We start from the raw sequence: 12,885 nt of genomic DNA, 5'->3' as shown, positions 1-12,885 counted from the left end.
TGGGGCCCGGGGACCCCCAGGGGTCCTTGAGGGGGTTCAAGGGCATTCCCAGCAAAAAGAAGAAAAAAAATAAAAAAAATAAAATCTCATTATAATTCCATCCATACTCTTCAAGAGTAGGGGTGTAACCACGGTGCCCTGGCTAAATTCCCACACAGGCCTTCCTTCAATCATGGTCACCTAATCAACCCTCGATACTTAATTGGTACATTCAGTCCTCTACTCTCCACCGTGATAGCTGATGTGTGGTGAGCGTTCTGGTGCAAACTGGCTGCCGTGCATCACCCAGGTGGGTGCTACACATTGGTGATGGATGAGTTGAGTTCCTCCCCCTCCCTCCCCTGATATGTGAAGCGATTTGAGTATCTAGAAAGGCGCTATATAAATCCAATCACTTAAAACGCAATAACATAATGTATGACTGTTTTGGTCACGAGTTTCATACACTTTCTGTAATAAAACATCTAAAAGCAAAGGTCTTGTCAGATGGGGGTCCGTGGTCGAGGGGTCCTTGACATGAAAAAGTTTGAGAACCACTGCGTTAAGTGATATATAATGGGGGGAGGGAGTGACAAAGTCCTGATTTGTGGGGGCTTTCATGTCTCATTGAAGAGGCGGATGGCAGTTGAGTAGAAGTCGGGGGAATTCTGTTTTTTTCTACAGATTTTGAGTAAGCTTGCGAGGTGGATTCACGAGATCACGATTGTGCGAGAATTCCATCTTGCTGCGCTCCAAGCTATTGGTTTAAGTCTGTCCAAGTAGAGGGCCGAACCAATCAGCATGCAGAGGCAGCTAGGGGTGGGATTTAGGTGTGACGACAGCCAGAAGTGAGCCATTGATAGACGGTGATAGACAGGTGGTTCATCCAATGACCTTGCCAGCTATTTTTTTGAATGCACCTGCCCTTTTCCAAACAGTTTCCAAATATGCTTCTGTGTAACAAACCATCTGGAAGCATCAGGTTAGAGTTAGAGTTTTTTTTTTTTTTCAAATTGTGAGGAACAGCTGGTTCACTCGGCAACACTCTCGTCATAGATTCACCATTTATTGCAACAAATGGAAATAGAGTTATGCTTGGTGCTTATGGCTCCGCTCTTTATGCTCTATGCTCCCTGGATTAGCCAAGCAGCAGGCTAAGTTAAACAGGAACCCACCCACCCAAAGCAAGCGACCCAGAGAACCGGGATCAATTCCTGGCAGTGGTACTTCCAGCTTGGTCAGACGTCCCTACAGAGACAATTGGCTGTGTCTGTGGGTGGGAAGCTGGTGGGGTATGAGTCCTAGTCGCTGCACTATTAATGCCTATTCTGGTCGGTCAGGGCGCCGGTTCAGGGGAAGGGGAACTGGGGGAATAGCCTGATCCTCCCACATGCTACATCCTGCCAGTGAAACTCCTCGCTGTCAGGTGAAAAGAAGTGGCTGGCACCTGCACGTGTTGGAGAATGTGCTAGTCAGCTCTCCCCAGATCGGCAGAGGGGGTGGAGCAATGACAGCAGGGGGAACTGGCCAAGCACAATTGGCGAGAAAAACAGGGGGGAAATGTGAAAAAACTTGATCAAAATAAATTAATTAATCAAAATATCGACAAAAAACAGAAATGCAAGCTGTAATGTAAAAACTTTTGCAGTCTGTCAGCTGATTACAGCAAGAGAGTACTGGTAGGACTATGGCTTCCGTGTCCTGCATGAACTAAGCCAGGGGTGTCCAAACTTTTTTGAACTGGGGCCAGATTAAATCATGTGAAAATACATACATACATAAAAAAAAAAAAAAAATTATCATCATTAGGTGAACAAAAACAAACAAAAGTGAACTTGCAAAAGTGAACATAAACCACATCAGTGATGTCATAAACCACTGATGACATCAGTCCCACTGACATCATCAGTGATGTCATAAACCACTGATGACATCATCAGTGACATCATAAATTCACACACACACATACACACACACACACACACACATACACGAGACAGACAGCTATGGACAGCTGTATGGTGTCAGCTCCAGGACAGGTGATCCAGCATCCGTGTTGCATCCCCCGGCTGCCATCAAGAAGCAGCCAGGGCGAGGCCGCGTTGCGAGTGCGCGTAGCGCGTGAGATGCCTAGTATAATATATTTTGTGAGACAAGCCGTGGGCCACTTAAAATCGGTCCACGGGCGGCAATTGGCCCCCGGGCGGGACTTTGGAACTAAGCGATGCTGAGATTTTCCTTACCTGCAGTGAGGAGGCGCAGTGCAGACAGAGGGCGATCATGGCCACAGCCAGCAGCACAGTGGCCACGTTGCGTATGTCTCCCAGTGACTCCACCAGGGGGATGCTGCCCACCTGCCAGTCGTAACACAGCACCACGGGAGCCAGCAGCAGCCAAGCGTTAAACGACAGCAGGTACGAGTAGGTCAGAAACCTGGAGGGGGGGAGGAAGGAAGAGAGGAGGGAGAGAGAGACAGGGAAGGAAGGAGAGAGGAGGAGCAAAGGAGGAAGGGATGAGGAAGGAGAAATGGAGGAAAGAAAAGATGGAGTCAGAAAACAACACCATCGCTCATAAATCATAGTCCTAAATATCATCAATCAAGCATCATTGTGCGTTTTGTCTCTGCAAGTCAACGGAAATAAACTTGGTCCATGGTTGGACAATTTTGGTCAATTCATGTGTCTGTCACGCATGCATTTTTTGTTTTGAGGGTGGGCGGTAACCACTTTTGAAAATCTTAAAGGAGAATTTCGTTTTTTTTTAACCTGGACCCATCTCCTGGCATTAATTATGATTTGACCACTCACCCAGTGGGCCACTGGGTGGGCCACCAGAGTTATATTTCGCCCCAGGCCATTTCCTGGAGTCGCACAGGGATCAAATTACCTCAAACGTGATCTCGGTCACCAAGTCTCGTGAAGTCCCGCGATACTTTCCTGCCGACTGGCCAACTAACAGGTAGGACGCTTTGCGGTGGTGGTTTTAGCGTAACCTATGTGGGGTTTGGCGTAACCTATGTGGGATTTGAAATAACGAAGGTTATGCCAAACCCCACATAGGTTACGCTAAAACCACCACCGCAAAGCGTCCTGCCAGCCCTGCCAGTCGGCAGGAAAGTATCGCGGGACTTCACGAGACTTGGTGACCGAGATCACGTTTGAGGTAATTTGATCCCTGTGCGACTCCAGGAAATGGCCTGGGGCGAAATATAACTCTGGTGGATGTTGAGGGATCACATTATGACGATATTTGGGGAAAACGGGAATAAAAATAGCTATTTAGATGCAGGAAAGACAGGCTCACACTTGGCCCCAAATCAGCTCCATTTTACAACTGACTTGGACGCTATTGATCTCAAAACAACGCTAGGACGGCCAGAAACGCCGCGGACATCGCTGGGTGAGTGGTCAAATCATAATTAATGCCAGGAGATGGGTCCAGGTTAAAAAAACACGAAATTCTCCTTTAACAGACGTAGATATCATCTACGGCTGGCACTGTGAGACTATGACATCTCTAACTTTAGTTAGTGTCTAATGTTAGCACCGCTAATGTTAGCTAGCATGCCACTAACTAACACGATCTTTAAAAAAATCTAACGTTACTAAAGCAGATTCTGGGAATAACTATGCTGTCTGTTAGCTAATGTTAGACCATCTAAGAGCAGCTATCTGCTATGGTTTGGCTATGGTTTCAACTTAAACAAATAGCTAACGTTAGTTTGATACTGAACACCCAGGGTCTGCTCAGTGATTTTCACTGTCTGCCCAGTGAGGTTATGTGCTGTATGATTTCACAGCACACTGTGGGATATGTCACTAATCACAGTAATGTGAACGTTCACAATCACGACCTGTCAATGCAGGTCAATACATTTTCCACCACATCAGCATTACATAATGTTAGGCAAACAGCAGATGACTAAATAATCATTAATGATAATTTAATGACAACAATAGCCAATGAGCTGTATTGAGTCATTCTGGTAAGAAATGAATGGCGCATCATGAGAATACGGTACTTTAATTGAATTAAAATAAATTGTAATGTATCAGACATTAATTGAATCATATCAACTATGTGCTATATCGTTCTGTATCCAATTTTCATTGTGCCCCTAAAATTCTTTATGTGCTCCTAACCTTTTCAACTTAGGAGCATAATGTGTTAAAGTGATAATCACACCACAGACACCAAGTTCATAAATGCTGCAATACTTAAAATGCAAAGGCATCCATCAATGGGCCATAGGCCCAATCACCATTGTGTTAACTCAGTTGGTGATAGTGACTTAACAGACATTTACAGTATTTACATGAACATTTTTGAGAGTATCACTTTAAGAAAGTACCAATATGTATACAAAATGACAAAGAAGGTAAAGCTTAAAATGTATTATTGTGGTGCCAAAAGGTGTGGTGAAAAATTTGGGTGCACCTAAATTATGTGCTGGTGCACCTAAATTAAAAAGTTAGGCGCACCAATCTTCGGCTGCTCGGAGTCCTCACTGAACTTCCCTACAACTGTTCAACAATCTCTGACATTGGGGACAACAGTCGCCAAAAGACTCATTCTGAAGGAATGGAAGTCCTCCTCTTCACCTTCTTTTCAGGTGTGGCTGATGGACATGATCTCTGTTGTACAGATGGAGAGACTCAGGTCTCTGAGAACCAACACGCTTGGGAGGTTCTCAACTATCTGGAACCTGTTTTTGACGAGGTTAAAAATGACCAGTAACTGAGGTTAGGGGTGACGGATGGCTCGCTAGATGGTATCTCATGGACCCTTTGCGCGGGACCCCATGCACCTTTTTTATATATAATGTATATATATATAAGCACCTTATGCGGCTGATAGCGCCATGTTGCAATGTTGATGTATGTTTGTTTTTTGTTTGTTTTTTTCCCTTTCCTTTCCTGTGTCTGAGACTGTTTGTCTTGTTTGTATATTGTTCTCTAAAAAAAAGAAAGAAAAAAAAAAAAAAAAGTTAGGCGCATTTATTTTGTGATTAAATGGATTTGATCTATCTATCTATCTATCTATCTATCTATCTATCTATACAGTATCTCTCTCTCTCTTTCTCTACACTGAATTTTTTGAAGTTCACCTGAGGACAAAATTTCTCCCAGGTTCTCCCAGGTTAAATATTGATTAGGTGTAGCTCTCTAACCTGACATAATGTAAGCCTATGCAAAGACACGGCATGTATTGAATGCTAAAAGCCTGCGGTGTCAGGCTGGTGGTTTTGCTTTGCTGCGTCCATCCCAACCCCTCTCTCTCTCTCAGGGTTAGTGAGAGAGAGAGGGGGGGATCAACACTTCACACGGCCATGAAGGCCTCAAGTATTCTGATGATGAATATCTATATAATATAGCCTATATATAGCCTGCAATGGGGAATTCCAAGCATCTGCATTTTCCCCCGTGTCCACACTCCAACTCTACCGCGGATTTTGGTGACGGGTCAGATAGCCGGAGACCAAAGCCTACATCTCATCAAACGGCTTGATGCTCAGAACAATAGAGGTAGTGTGGACAATAGGTGCAAACGAAGTGCCAAACCATCATTACGAGGTAATGTAGACATGGCCTCAGTGGACTTGAGGCGTGATTCTATTCGCACGAAGGTTACGCAATAACCACGCCCTGTGCCCGCCTACGCAGCAGTCAAGCGCCGGGATTGGCCAGGAGCAAGTCTTTTGTCTTCTTCTTTTGACAGCTGGAATCTCCCACACCAGCAATTTCAGTGGACTTGAGGCCTGCATGGCCGTGTGAAGTGTTGACACCCCCCCTCTCTCTCTCAGTGGACTTGAGGCCTGCATGACCGTGTGAAGTGTTGACACCCCCCTCTCTCTCTCTCAGTGGACTTGAGGCCTGCATGGCCGTGTGAAGTGTTGAGCCCCCCTCTCTCTCTCAGTGGTCTTGAGGCCTGCATGGCCGTGTGAAGTGTTGACCCCCCCCCCCTCTCTCTCTCAGTGGACTTGAGGCCTGTATGGCCGTGTGAAGTGTTGACCCCCCCCCTCTCTCTCTCAGTGGACTTGAGGCCTGCATGGCCGTGTGAAGTGTTGACCCCCCCCCCCCCCCCCTCTCTCTCTCAAGCCGTTTTTCCACATGCATACTGGAAAATTACCTGTAAGTCAATATCGGACATTTCCCGGAATTTCCCTTCACACCTGAGCGCTCGCATGTGGGAATCTAGTCGTCAAATAGCCGGTATGTTGGGGGGTGGGGTGGGGTGGGGCGGAGCGGGCGGGGGGCGGAGGCCAGTCAGAAAAAAACAACAAACAAACATGGAGCCGGCGTCCACTCTTTTGATAATATTGCTGACGGGGGACAGATGATGACAGTGTTAAGTACCTCTGCGCTGCTGCGTGAGACTAGAGCCGTCTGGAAGCGAGAGAGACCAGGAGGGAATTTATTTTGGGAAGATGCTCTGAACAATTTTGACGACGTGGAATGGAAGCGTCATTTTCGCATGTCCCGGTCTACGTTCGAGACACCACCTGAGACAACGCCCACTGATAGCGGGAAATGACTGGACCCGTTTCACACTTGTGTCCGTTATCGCGCATACCGCTCTTCTGACTGGCTCGAAACTGGTGAAATGTCCGCGATGACGGGGTCGCGCTTATACCGGAACAACAACTTTCACACATGAAGGCATTAGACCACGTTCCGGTCATTTAGCGGTACAAAGCGCATGTGGGAAAACGGCTTCAGTGGACTTGAGGCCTGCATGGCCGTGTGAAGTGTTGACCCCCCCCCCCCTCTCTCTCAGTGGACTTGAGGCCTGCATGACCGTGTGAAGTGTTGACGCCCCCCCTCTCTCTCTCTCAGTGGACTTGAGGCCTGCATGACCGTGTGAAGTGTTGACGCCCCCCCTCTCTCTCTCTCAGTGGACTTGAGGCCTGCATGGCCGTGTGAAGTGTTGACCCCCCCTCTCTCTCTCAGTGGTCTTGAGGCCTGCATGGCCGTGTGAAGTGTTGACCCCCCCCCCCCTCTCTCTCTTAGTGGACTTGAGGCCTGCATGGCCGTGTGAAGTGTTGACCCCCCATCTCTCTCAGTGGACTTGAGGCCTGCATGGCCGTGTGAAGTGTTGACCCCCCCCTCTCTCTCTCTCTCTCTCAAGCAGTTTTTCCACATGCATACTGGAAAATTACGTGTAAGTCAATATCGGACATTTCCCGGAATTTCCCTTCACACCTGAGCGCTCGCATGTGGGAATCTAGTCGTCAAATAGCCGGTATGTTGGGGGGTGGGGTGGGGTGGGGCGGAGCGGGCTGGGGGCGGAGGCCAGTCAGAAAAAAACAACAAACAAACATGGAGCCGGCGTCCACTCTTTTGATAATATTGCTGACGGGGGACAGATGATGACAGTGTTAAGTACCTCTGCGCTGCTGCGTGAGACTAGAGCCGTCTGGAAGCGAGAGAGACCAGGAGGGAATTTATTTTGTGAAGATGCTCTGAACAATTTTGACGACGTGGAATGGAAGCGTCATTTTCGCATGTCCCGGTCTACGTTCGAGACACCACCTGAGACAACGCCCACTGATAGCGGGAAATGACTGGACCCGTTTCACACTTGTGTCCGTTATCGCGCATACCGCTCTTCTGACTGGCTCGAAACTGGTGAAATGTCCGCGATGACGGGGTCGCGCTTATACCGGAACAACAACTTTCACACATGAAGGCATTAGACCACGTTCCGGTCATTTAGCGGTACAAAGCGAATGTGGGAAAACGGCTTCAGTGGACTTGAGGCCTGCATGGCCGTGTGAAGTGTTGACGCCCCCCCCTCTCTCTCTCTCTCAGTGGACTTGAGGCCTGCATGACCGTGTGAAGTGTTGACGCCCCCCCCCCCCCTCTCTCAGTGGACTTGAGGCCTGCATGACGGTGTGAAGTGTTGACGCCCCCCCCCCCTCTCTCAGTGGACTTGAGGCCTGCATGACCGTGTGAAGTGTTGACCCCCCCCCCCCCCCCTCTCTCAGTGGACTTGAGGCCTGCATGACCGTGTGAAGTGTTGACCCCCCCCCCCCCCCCTCTCTCTCAGTGGACTTGAGGCCTGCATGGCCGTGTGAAGTGTTGACCCCCCCTCTCTCTCTCTCAGTGGACTTGAGGACAGGACAGACAGAGAAACAGGATGATAAGGGCACCATAAAGGGCACGGCCGTCGATGAGTGCTACTTCAGTGCACACGCACGCACGCGCACACACACACACACACTAGTTTTGCATGCGTACTTCCTCCTTGGTGCTTGTCTACAAACTGTATGATAGTGCTAGTAGAGGGAGTCCCACCGCGCTTCAGCTATTGCAGGCAGGTCCGATGCATCACAGAGGAGGGACGCAGCAATGAAGTAAAAAGCAGCTCGGACCATTCAATGCCTTTTATTTAGATGCAGAGTAAAAGGACTAACGTTTCGATGCCATATGCGTCTTCATCAGAGTCATGACAGACAGAGACTGGAGAGGCATTTTAAAGGACTACCAACAGCTGAGTAACAGGGGCAGTGCATTCAATCAGCCAATGACTGTATTCCACCAATAATGAGCTGTGATGTGCAGCAATTTCACATGGGACAGCCCCACACAGATACATACTAGAAGTACAAGGAATAAGAAGGCCAAAATAAAAGGCTTAACACGTTAACTGCCAGCGACGTATGCATACGTCAAAAAAAATCCAGCGCTTGACTGCCAGCGACGTATGGATACGTCAAAAAAATCGTTTTTTTTTTTTTGACGGTGGGGCGTTGATCAATCCCTTTTACGTCTCCTGTACAATTATTGGAGGTATTGAATGTGTATAATCTATTTTACCGACCCACTAAGTGTTGACAGTGCTCCCCCAGACGAGCGAAATCAAAGAAAAAGGGAGCAAAGCCATTCAAGGAAATGGCGAGGCGATTTTACAGTATTACATTCTCATGAAAATGGTTGGGGGAAAACGCTCTCGTTTTCGCACTGATTGCTGGCGATGCGGGATTGCAAATTTACATAATACATTACAGGTGGAACACACTTTGAAACACGCAGCATAAATATGACCAGAATCGCAAAAGCTTCTCTCAACCAAAACTCCCAAGAAGCGAGCGAGTCCATGCCGACTTCCTCAAACAGCAGCCTGCAGACAGGCACAGGAGAGCAGCAAAAGCACTGAGACTGTGACGGCCGCGGCAGCCAAGAAGAGGGAGGAGTTGCTTCAACTCTGCCTCTCGCTCTCTCCCTCTCTCTCTCTCTCTCTCGCTCTCTCTCTCCCTCCCTCCCTCTCTCTCTCTCTCTCTCTCTCTCTCTCTCCCTCTCCCCCTCTCACTAGGATTAAACCTAGTGCGTCTCCCTCCCGAGAGGGAGGGAGAGAGAGAGAGAGGGAGGGAGAGCGAGAGGGAGGGAGAGAGAGAGAGAGAGAGAGAGAGAGAGGGAGGGAGAGCGAGGGGAAGGGAGAGAGAGAGAGAGAGAGAGAGCGAGAGGGGGAGGGAGAGAGAGAGAGAGAGAGAGCCAAAAATGAATGGTTAAAGTGACAGCTCTATCGAATTTCACAAAAAGCCGTTTATCTCTGAATATTTTTTCTCATGCTAAAACCATGCTGTATTCAACTGATAATGCTTACATAACTACTAACTCTACAAACTAACTCTTTTAGACAGAGAAAGTACACATTCTATTAGTACTTTTGAGATATTGTATGTTCACAAACTCCAAGCAGAAAATAATCCTCGGCGCTTGTAAAATGAGCCACAATCCTCAAAAAACGGCTTGGCAGAAGCTACCTACAGCAAGAAAAAAACGGCTGGCAGTCAATGTGTTAAGTGTTAAACAATAAAATGGGCCAGACTTTGGACATGACTGCCTTAAACTAACCCTAAATTAGCAGAGCCACTAAAATTACCTCTCTTTGCAAAAATGTCCTCACCCCAAGATGTAAAACTCAAACTGACTCTCACAAGGACAGAAATACAATAACACACACACACACACACACGCACGCACGCACGCACGCACACACACACACACACACACACACACACACACACACACACACACACACACACACACACACACACACACACACACACACACACAGAAAGACAGAGACAGACAGCAATTTTGGCAGTAATGAGTCGTCATTACTGCCTAAATGGGTTCCTTCTCTTGTTCAGTGGAGTGGAGAGCGATGAGGTTTCTAATGGAGAAATTACTCTAGCTCTATGGCTGACTGTTGTCTACGTCCAGTGTTAATGACTTGAGCTCTGCAGTGCGACTGTGCACATGTCCTGCTCTGATGCTGTAAACACTACTGTAAACACTACTAATGGCTTACGCTCTGCAGTATATATACTGTACAATACAACCTCTGCAGTACTGCATGGCTGTTAATACAATGATAAGCCCTTCACTGCAGTGTGCAGAACCTCAACATGGGCATAGTAGTCAAACGTTTAACTACGCCCCCTTTTGTTTTTAGGTGCCACTTGGACTCCAAGTGGCACGGAGCAGTGCGGATCTTGACCGCCCCCAAGTCTTTGGGCGGTCAAGATCTGCACTGCTCCCCGTCTGCCGACTGGTATGAGAGACTTCTGTCTCTTACCTGCACAATGTTTGTTTTGCTATACTTGTAATAAATACAACTACCTGTACTTTCTACTCCTTACGTTTTCAAAACAGGCTATAGTTACTTTAGTTTTAATGCACGGTTTGTCTCTCTCGTCTCCTCTCGTGCTCTCCCTGCTTTCACGCATTATGTGCACCTTTTTTGTGGAAAAACCACCTCACACAAATTACTAATCAAACTACAGTCTTTATACAGCTTAAAACATGTTTGGAGGGGATGTTTTAAGTTTAGTAGTCTTCAAATTATATATTAATATGACATGAGTTTCAGTACTTTTTACTTTTATTCACCTTATGTAGAAGAGACAGTTTGGCTTGAGAGACTAACAGGAAGTGTAAACACAATCGGAACCGATTGTGTTTACACTTCCTGTGACAGAGCTTATCCCTGCAGCCTGCGTCCAGTGAGTCACTACCTTTGAACAGAGATGATCTCTGGTTAAGATTGGGTAAAACAGCCGTCGTTTTGAACAGGAAGTCGTAACACAACCGGGTCAAGTGGGCGGGGCTACATAAGGTGAATACCTTATTACATCCTGTACTCTTAAACTTTTAGTAGGAGTAAACAAGTTGAATCAGTACTTCTACTTTTACCAGTCTTTTTTTACACAAATAAAGTACTTCTATTGTGTACTTTTCCCATCTCTGGAGGGAGGAGGCTGAACACGGCCATGAGAAGATGTTGGAAAGACAAAAGAGCTAAATCTGCTCCCCCATGTCCCTCTGTCCCGCTCTCTGATTGGCTATGTTCACACACACACACACACACACACACACACACACACACACACACACACACACACACACACACACACACACACACACACACACACACACACACACACACACACACACACACAAATGCACCCACATGTTTGTACAACTATCTTTGTGAGGGCATTCATTGACATAATGCATTCGCTAGCCCCTAACCCAATACTTAACCATCACAACTAAATGCCTAACCTTCCTCTTCTCCTTCTCTACCACTTTTAAGTCCTACTTAAAATTAATTAAAAAAATTAAAATTAAAATTAAAATGAAATAAATAAATAAAGGGGGGAACTAAAGAGACATTTTTGGATTGTGGCTCTTGCAAAGATTATTATTATTGTTTTTTGTCAATGTGGCTCCGGAGTAGGGCAAGGTTGCGTACCACTGCCCTAACCTAAACCTAATTCTAACCTAACCCTTAAAGCCAAGTCTTAACCTTCAAACGGCCCTTTGAAGGTGTGTGAGCAAGTGAGGACCGGTTAAAATGTCCTCACTTTCCTAAAATCGACTCACTTATAAAATGCAAATTGGTCCTCACTAAGATAGTTGCAAGAGTACACACACGCGCGCGCGCACACACACACACGGCAGGCTTCCAGTGTGGCGGTGACAGGCCGTTTAGCATGTGGCAGAATGTTCACCACCTGCTGTCATCTGATGGGTCTGGGCCATAAATTCAATTCGCTTTTCCACACTGTGCAAGGGCTTCTAACCACAAATGATCACACACACACACACACACACACACACACACACACACACACACACACACACACACACACACACACACACACACACACACAGCAGGAGAGGAAAGGGAAAGCAGAGGGAGAAGTAGAGAGGAGAGAGAGAATGAGTCATTCGTCAGGAGGTGCGTGGGTGGGCTGCTCCCCTGTGTCTCATCAGATAGGTACAGGATCCACACTTCAGGTGCCAAGTGGCACTCGTTGCACACACGCACGCACGCGCACACACACACACACACACACACACACACACACACACACACACACACACACACACACACACACACACACACACACACACACACACACACACACACACACACACACACACACTCCCAGCTATACAATGAGGTGTCTGCAGCACAGGAACGTCTGAATGAATGAAGCGGCTTCAATGAAAGACTCGACGACCTCAAAAAGTTCTCTAGCACCACTTGACTGCCTTTTCTCCCTCCCCTTGTATTTCATGCTCTTTATCTTGTCTCTAACAGACACGAGATGTACTCTCTATCACGACACACACACACACACACACATTCAGACATCCACTCATCATAGTGTATGAAAATCACACCCAGGTGTTGAAGTAAGCGGTGCAGGTTTGCGCAGGTCGGACCCTTCTCCCCCACCCCCCTCTCTCTGGCACTGAGTGTGTGTGCCTGTGTGTATGCGTGTGCGACTGTGCGTGCGTGTTTCACCGGCTTGGAGCTGAGGCGCTTCTGTCTCCACTCTCACTTCCTTGTACACTTGTACACTTCCTTGTCTCCACTCTCACTTCC

At 47.3% G+C, this 12,885-nt stretch overlaps 1 protein-coding gene across 1 annotated transcript in view; it reads right to left on the bottom strand.

Annotated features, from left to right (window-relative positions):
- tmtc1 (transmembrane O-mannosyltransferase targeting cadherins 1) overlaps positions 1–12,885 on the bottom strand; it is a 270,267-nt gene that overhangs the window by 118,293 nt on the left and 139,089 nt on the right. The window contains exon 7 of the mRNA XM_083662385.1: positions 2,223–2,412. Coding sequence (XP_083518511.1) covers positions 2,223–2,412 — 190 coding nt within the window. The remainder of the gene's footprint in view (positions 1–2,222; positions 2,413–12,885) is intronic.

The sequence above is a fragment of the Poromitra crassiceps genome, assembly GCF_964638095.1.
Source record: "Poromitra crassiceps genome assembly, chromosome: 2".
Taxonomy (NCBI): domain Eukaryota; kingdom Metazoa; phylum Chordata; class Actinopteri; order Beryciformes; family Melamphaidae; genus Poromitra; species Poromitra crassiceps.
Note: the sequence above shows the minus strand (reverse complement) of the source record. Positions and strands in the feature narration are given on the sequence as shown.